Here is a 7824-nt window from a genome sequence, read left to right as displayed (position 1 = left end):
GCAGCTATTGTGCTGACAGCATCTATATATGGTAAATGGGGCATATTCCTCTGGTTGGTAAGTGTTACACATTGATGGCCTTTGTTCCAGGGGTATTGCTTGATACGCGGACTGTCATTTATTAGGCTAACGGGATCTCGAGTATTATACTCCTTATTTTGGATCTTGATTTTTTACCCTTCGCCACGACAGCACCCCACATGAGAGAGAGGGATCCGCCCCATAGGAACAGGAAACCTACAGAATAAAAGGAGGCGGTCCCCTCTCCTCCTCAGTTTAGGTTTCCTGTTCCTACAGGGACCCAGCTTACCTACAGATGAAGAGGATCCCTGGGCCATGCACCCGCCTGCGTCGGTCTCTGTGGGAACGGCAGGGGCTGCGGTTCCAGAAGCAGCGGCGGGGGAGCCCCTGCTTGCAGCCTCCCCCCTCGTCTGGCCAAGCATCCACGGTCCGGGTCCGGTCACCGTGGGTCCGCCCGGCACCGTGAGGACGCGCGCGCTGCTGCTGCGGCCGGCTTAATATCCCTAGCCGCCGCATGGTGAGTGAGAGCGGCGCGTCTAACCCGGAAGTCGCTGGAGCACTTCCGGGTTGGTCCGGGGAGGCAGGAGAATGGGCGGCAAATTTAAAAATGCAGCGCTAGCGTCGGGCCGGTGTGTGTAAGATGGCTTCACCGGCCGACGATGCGCACTTGCCCGCAGTGCAACAGCGTTCTCCCAGCAAGGAGAGAAGCGCTAGGAGCAGCACAAAGAGTGGTGGTCGACCTCCAGAGAAGGGTTCTACCACCAAACGAAATCCGCCTCCAGAACCGGTACCTGTCAGCTTCACTGGGTGAGTTTTTGAAAGAGTCTCTACCTATATGCTGATATATGTTCCTCCTGTATCTTTCCTAGACTAAGAAAAGGACACACAAATCCAAGCACAAAGAATGTGCTTTATGTACGCAGCCCCTCCCGGATGATTATGTTAAAAAACTGTGTTCGGAGTGTATCATGCAAACCTTACGGCAGGAAAACATAATGACTCCATCAGATGTCAGAGCTATGATCTGGGAAGAAATGCAGGGGTTGGCGCAGACTAGTACCACCAGTACCCGTCAGCTTAGTAGGTCCAAATCTCCGGTCAGTTCACAGTCAGAGGACGTATGTATATCCTCAGGCGAAGCGGAATCCCAGCCGAGCTCATCCGAGACTGAAGGGGGACTTTGTCTTCCCAACAGCAGTGTGGACAATTTAATAAAATCTGTCAGAAGCACGATGGGGTGCTCAGATGAGAAAGAAAGTAAATCGGCTCAGGACATCATGTTCGCGGGGTTAGGACAGAGGAAACGTAGGTCCTTCCCCGTCATAAAAACTATTAAAGAAATAGTAAAAAAAGAGTGGGATAAGCAAAATAGAGGTTTTCTACCATCATCCTCTAAAAGACGCTATCCCTTCAGCGACGAGGAACTAAATACCTGGTCGAAGGTGCCGAAGGTGGATGCCGCTGTAGCCTCCACAACCAAACAGTCGGTCTTACCGGTGGAGGATTCAGGAGTCCTGACAGACCCGCTGGACCGTAAAGCGGAAGCTTTACTAAAAAGGTCGTGGGAAGCCAACACGGGGGCGTTCAGGCCCGCCATATCTAGCACCTGCACTGCGAGGTCACTACTAGTGTGGATGGAGCAACTGGAGGAACAGATTAGAGGTAGAACTTCGAGAGACTCAATCCTGCCGAAATTCCCTCTAATCAAAGAAGCAGTAGCATTCCTGGCTGATGCCTCTGTGGATTCGCTACGCCTAGCAGCCAGGTCAGCCGGCCTAGTGAACACAGCCCGGCGAGCACTCTGGCTAAAGAACTGGAAAGGGGACGCACAGGCCAAAGCAAAACTTTGTGCGATCCCCTGCCAGGGTGAGTTTCTTTTCGGAAAAGCGCTGGATGAGCTCCTGAGTAAAGCAGGAGAAAGGAAAAAAGGCTTCCCTAACCAGTATCTTCCATCCTACAGGAGAGCCTTCAAAAGACGTCCCTTTACCAGGAACAAGCCGTTCGAACAAAGGGAGCGATGGGAGTCGAAGGACCCGAAGCAAAAAGGTGCCTTTTTTAGCGGGTCCCATAACCCGAAACGCAAATACCGCTAACCAGGAGGTAGGCGGCAGATTAAAATTCTTCCTCCCCAGATGGGAACAAATAACATCCAGCCAGTGGATTCTGGACATTGTACAATACGGCCTAAAATTGGATTTTGACCGAATCCCTTGGGATTCCTTTATAGTAACATCTCCAAAAGGTCATGACCAACAAAGGGCTCTGGAATCAGAGATCCTATCTCTTCTGTCTAAAAAAGTTCTGATAGAAGTTCCCCAGGGTCAAGAAGGGAAGGGGTTCTATTCCCCTTTATTCTTGATCAATAAGCCTGATGGTTCATTTAGAACCATCATAAACCTCAAGAGATTAAACGCCTTCCTGCGTAATCATACCTTCAAAATGGAATCCATTAGTTCAACCATAAAACTCTTGTTTCCTAGGTGTGTCATGGCCGGAATAGACTTAAAGGATGCCTATTATCATCTTCCCATACATGCCGAACATCAAAAGTATCTAAGGGTAGCAGTCATCCTGGAAGGACAGGTTCGTCACTTTCAGTATGTTGCAATGCCATTTGGGCTTTCTATGGCTCCCCGCGTCTTCACTAAGGTGATATTAGAAGTGATGGCTCATCTACGTCAACGAGATACCTTGATAATACCCTACCTAGATGACTTTCTAGTGGTGGGAAACTCTATGCTCCAGTGTAAAACCCGTCTATCTAATACGATCTCGTCCCTACAGGAGTTAGGTTGGATCGTCAACTTCGAAAAATCCCGGCTGAATCCAGAAACTGTCCAGACATTTCTAGGAATCCAGCTAGACTCCGTAAGTCAGAGATGCTTCCTCCCCCAGGCAAAGAAACTGACTATACAGTCAAGGGTATCAGACGCAATACGCAACCCCTACATGACACTAAGGAAGGGCATGTCTTTACGGGGGTCGTTATCATCATGTATCCCTGCTGTACCATGGGCACAATTTCATACTCGTCAATTACAGTATGAGGTATTGTCGTCTCAGGGAAAAGACGGACATCTAGAAAGCAGAATAACTCTTTCCAAAGATGTCTTAGAATCACTATCCTGGTGGCTAGACATGGACCACCTCTCAGAGGGTGTGCCATGGATAATAGACCCGTCTAAAATAATTACCACCGACGCCAGCCCTATTGGGTGGGGAGCACATATGAAAGACAGTCTGGCCCAAGATACTTGGGACCAGGCAGAATTGTCATGTTCCTCCAATTGGAAGGAGTTAAAAGCGGTAGAATATGCCTTAAATCACTTTCTTCCGCAGATTCAAGGAGCAAATGTAAGAATTTACTCGGACAATTCCACCACAGTGGCATATGTGAACCGTCAGGGTGGTACAAGGTCAGGAAGTCTAATGACCATAGCTGCAGACATCTTCCAGCTGGCAGAGACTCATCTAACATCCCTAACAGCCCTGCACATCAGAGGTGTAGAGAACATCAGGGCAGACTACCTCAGCCGAAACGAGTTACGTCAAGGGGAATGGACCTTAAACAGATCCATATTCAGTATGATAACAGAATCATGGGGGATACCACAAATCGACCTATTTGCCACAAGAGACAACCGGCAAGTAAGAAGGTTCGCTTCCCTGAACGCCATGGATCACCCAGATATGTTGGACTCTCTCCACCATCCTTGGAGGTTCCAGCTGGCATACGCCTTTCCTCCGATGTCTCTGATTCCACTAGTGATCAGAAAAATCAGGAGGGAACAAGCAAGAGTGATCCTCATTGCACCATTCTGGCCGAAAAGACCATGGTTCTCTTGTCTCCAGACCATGTGCCTATGCGATCCATGGATTCTCCCATCAGACAAGAAACTGCTGTCCCAAGGCCCCTTTTTCCACCCGCAAGTGAAAGGTCTTCACTTGACGGCGTGGAATTTGAGAGGCAACTACTAAGATCAAGAGGGTTCTCAGCAGAACTAGTAAACACCCTCTTATTGAGCAGGAAAAGATCTACCACCCTGATATATAGTAGGGTATGGAATAAATTCTTAGACTTTTACACGGTACCGTTCACTAAGCAAGTTCCAGTCACACCTATTCTAGAGTTCTTGCAAAAAGGCCGAGAGTTGGGGTTATCTGTAAATACCTTAAGAGTTCAGGTCTCGGCATTAGGAGCCCTATATGGATGCAATATAGCAGCTAATAGGTGGATCTCCAGATTCATAAAATCTTGTGAACGTAGTAAACCGGTCCATATTCCCCGTCTACCTCCGTGGGATTTAAATCTAGTGCTAGAGGCCTTAACCAGCTCCCCATTTGAGCCACTAGATTCAATACCTTTAAAAGTCCTGACATATAAAGTAGCCCTATTGGTAGCCCTAACCTCAGCTAGACGGGTTAGCGACATCCAGGCCCTATCAGTAGACCCACCCTTCTTACTGATATTCCATGATCGGATAGTCCTAAAACCAGACCCCTCATACCTCCCTAAGGTAGCGTCCACCTACCACAGGTCCCAAGAGATATTTCTCCCTTCCTTTTTTGATTCACCTGTAACTCCAGAACAGCATAAATTCCACACCTTAGATGTCAGAAGAGCCATCCTGACCTATATAGAAAGGTGTCAGACATGGAGGGAGAGTAGGGCTCTGTTTATCTCCTTTCAGGGCCACAAGAAAGGACATGGGGTCACGAGAGCTACCATATCTCGATGGATCAGAGATGCTATCTGCTTGGCCTATACGTCAAAAGGCGAGATTCCTCCAGCGGGTATTAAAGCGCACTCAACACGAGCCATGGCTTCCTCCTGGGCGGAACAAGCGGATGTATCGATCCATTTAATATGTAAGGCCGCAACTTGGTCTACACCTTCTACCTTTTACAACCATTATAGACTTGATCTATCTACATCTTCGGATCTGACCTTTGGTAGAGCTGTTCTTAATACAGTAATCCCACCCAAATAATGAATCTCTGAAAATCTCTCATGTGGGGTGCTGTCGTGGCGAAGGGTAAAAAGCCGGATTACTCACCGGTAATGCTCTTTTAATGAGTCCACGACAGCACCCATTTACTACCCTCCCTAAGTTATGCACAGCTCTAACTTTTAAATTCACAAATAATGGTTGTATAGAGTTTAAGATATTTTGCTGAATAAGAATTAATACTAAAGCTTTTGCGGTTCCCTTTTTATACTCTGTAAACTAAACTGAGGAGGAGAGGGGACCGCCTCCTTTTATCCTGTAGGTTTCCTGTTCCTATGGGCGGATCCCTCTCTCTCATGTGGGGTGCTGTCGTGGACTCATTAAAAGAGCATTACCGGTGAGTAATCCGGCTTTTTCAGTCCATGATGTGGACTATTTTAATTGTTTTTAAATTGTATGTGTTCTCTAATAAAGAATTGTTTATTTTTTAGTGATCCCTGTTTTGTGTGCATATACTTTCCTTGCTTGTTGCTATGTTTACTATTGATATGCATTAGGTGATCCCGATTTATTTTGAGGTGGTGCCTGCTCATACATATTTACTTTATTTTCGCCTACATAACATTGATTGGTTTCTTTTTATTCGATATTTGGGAGGCAGAATGAACAAACAGTTGAACACCACACACTACTGGTTCATCCTGTAAGGTTTTCTATTAGACTGTGAACTCATTGTCTTGGTAAATAATTAGTTTTTTACATAACTTTCCATTTTATGGACAGTTTAAGTAAAAATGTTCAATAATATAAAACTCAAGGATATTTTGTTAAAAAAAATTGTTTATCTTAGCAGATGTCTGTACCAGGAGATCAGAGGGACAGCTGGCATCTTCAATTTTTAAATCTGATGATCTTGAGATCCTACAAGATACAACTGAAGTGATTGCTGTTACTCCAGATATATCATCATCCATTCACAGCAAAGATCTGTCATCTGATCCTATGAAACAGGTCCCATCTTCTGATTCATTACCGACTACTAAAGAAAATCAAAGTCACAAAAGAAGCATTAAAAAACAAACTGCTCCTAAAGCAAAGAAGTCATTTTCATGTTCAGAATGTGGGAAAGGTTTCATCCAGAAATGTAATTTTATTATACATCTAAGAATTCATACAGGGGAGAAGCCGTTTTCCTGTTCAGAATGTGGAAAATGTTTTAATCGGAAATCCGTTCTTGATATCCACCAGAGAGCTCACACAGGGAAGGAGCCTTTTTCCTGTTCAGAATGTGGGAAATGTTTTAATCGGAAATCTGTTCTTGATATCCACCAGAGAGCTCACACAGGGGCAAAGCCTTTTTCCTGTTCAGAATGTGGGAAATGTTTTAATCGGAAATCTGTTCTTGATATCCACCAGAGAGCTCACACAGGGGAGAAGCCTTTTTCCTGTTCAGAATGTGGGAAATGTTTTATATGGAAATCGTCTCTTGATAGCCACCAGAGGGCTCACACAGGGGAGAAGCCTTTTTCCTGTTCAGAATGTGGGAAATGTTTTAACCAGAAAGCGAATCTTGATCGCCACCAGAGAGCTCACACAGGGGAGAAGCCTTTCTCCTGTTCAGAATGTGGGAAATGTTTTATATGGAAATCGTCTCTTGATAGCCACCAGAGAGATCACACAGGGATACCTTTTTCCTGTTCAGAATGTGGGGAATGTTTTACACAGAAATCGGTTTTTAATAGACACCAGAGAACCCACACAGGGGAGAAGACTTTCTCCTGTTCCGAATGTGGGAAATGTTTTAACCAGAAAGCTCATCTTGTTAGTCACCAGAGAACTCACACAGGGGGGAAACCTTTTTCCTGTTCAGAATGTGGGAAATGTTTTACACAGAAATCGGTTCTTAATAGACACCAGAGAACTCACACAGGGGAGAAGCCTTTTTCCTGTTCAGAGTGTGGGAAATGCTTTAACGAGAAATCGTTTCTTGCTAGACACCAGAGAACCCACACAGGGGAGAAACCTTTTTCCTGTTCAGAATGTGGGAAATGTTTTAACCAGAAATCTTCTCTTGCCAGACACCAGAGAAGCCATACAGGTTAGAAGGCTTTTTCCTTTTCCGAATGTGGGAAATGTTTTAACCACAAAGCTCATCTTGTTAGTCACCAGAGAACTCACACAGGACAGAAGCCTTTTTCATTTTCTTAATGTGGGAAATATTTTATTTGGAAATCAACTGTTAATAAACATCAGAGATGTCGCATAGGGAAGAAGCCTTTTTTATATTCAGAATGTTGAAATTGTTTTAACCAAAATTGGATCTTATAAACGAGATTCCAATTCACCGCGCTATGCTGAGATAATAGAAAGAGAAAGAAAAAAAATACTCACTCTGTGATTGTGTTAATATGGAGCATATATCAGGAAACTCATAAGAATTAAATCTTTCTGGTGGTCACTGCCAATAAAAAATAGTATAGATCATATACGGAAATGGATAGAATTACCAGTAGTACTGCTGGCTAAAAAATTTTCAGTGCTTACTACTTGGTGCGAATGTCCATGAGAGACTTCTTGAACCTGGTACTGGGTTCTAGCGTCAGGGTTTCTGCTAGTAGTGTGCTTTAATTGTGCGTATTTAGTACTTCAGGGAATAACAATATGTTATATCATTAATGGATGTGTTCCCTATACCTAACTACTAGCCTCTGAGTATTTGAGGCTTAAGGTACCGTTACACTAAACGACTTACCAACGATCACGACCAGCGATACGACCTGGCCTTGATGGTTGGTAAGTCGTTGTGTGGTCGCTGGGGAGCTGTCACACAGACCGCTCTCTCCAGCGACCAACG

The 7824-nt window shown here is 45.1% G+C and overlaps 1 protein-coding gene across 1 annotated transcript; it reads left to right on the top strand.

Moving 5' to 3' along the window:
* The first annotated feature begins 989 nt into the window (after window positions 1-989).
* Window positions 990-7111, top strand: LOC143768308 (uncharacterized). The gene is made up of 3 exons (XM_077257000.1): window positions 990-1887; window positions 1982-2889; window positions 7049-7111. Exons 1-3 carry the CDS (start codon window positions 990-992, stop codon window positions 7109-7111), a joined length of 1869 nt encoding a protein of 622 aa, XP_077113115.1.
* The last annotated feature ends 713 nt before the right edge of the window (window positions 7112-7824 follow it).

This window comes from Ranitomeya variabilis, chromosome 4, assembly GCF_051348905.1.
Source record: "Ranitomeya variabilis isolate aRanVar5 chromosome 4, aRanVar5.hap1, whole genome shotgun sequence".
NCBI classification, from domain to species: Eukaryota; Metazoa; Chordata; class Amphibia; order Anura; family Dendrobatidae; genus Ranitomeya; species Ranitomeya variabilis.
The sequence above is the reverse complement of the archived record's forward strand: the minus strand, read 5'-3'. Positions and strand labels throughout refer to the sequence as shown.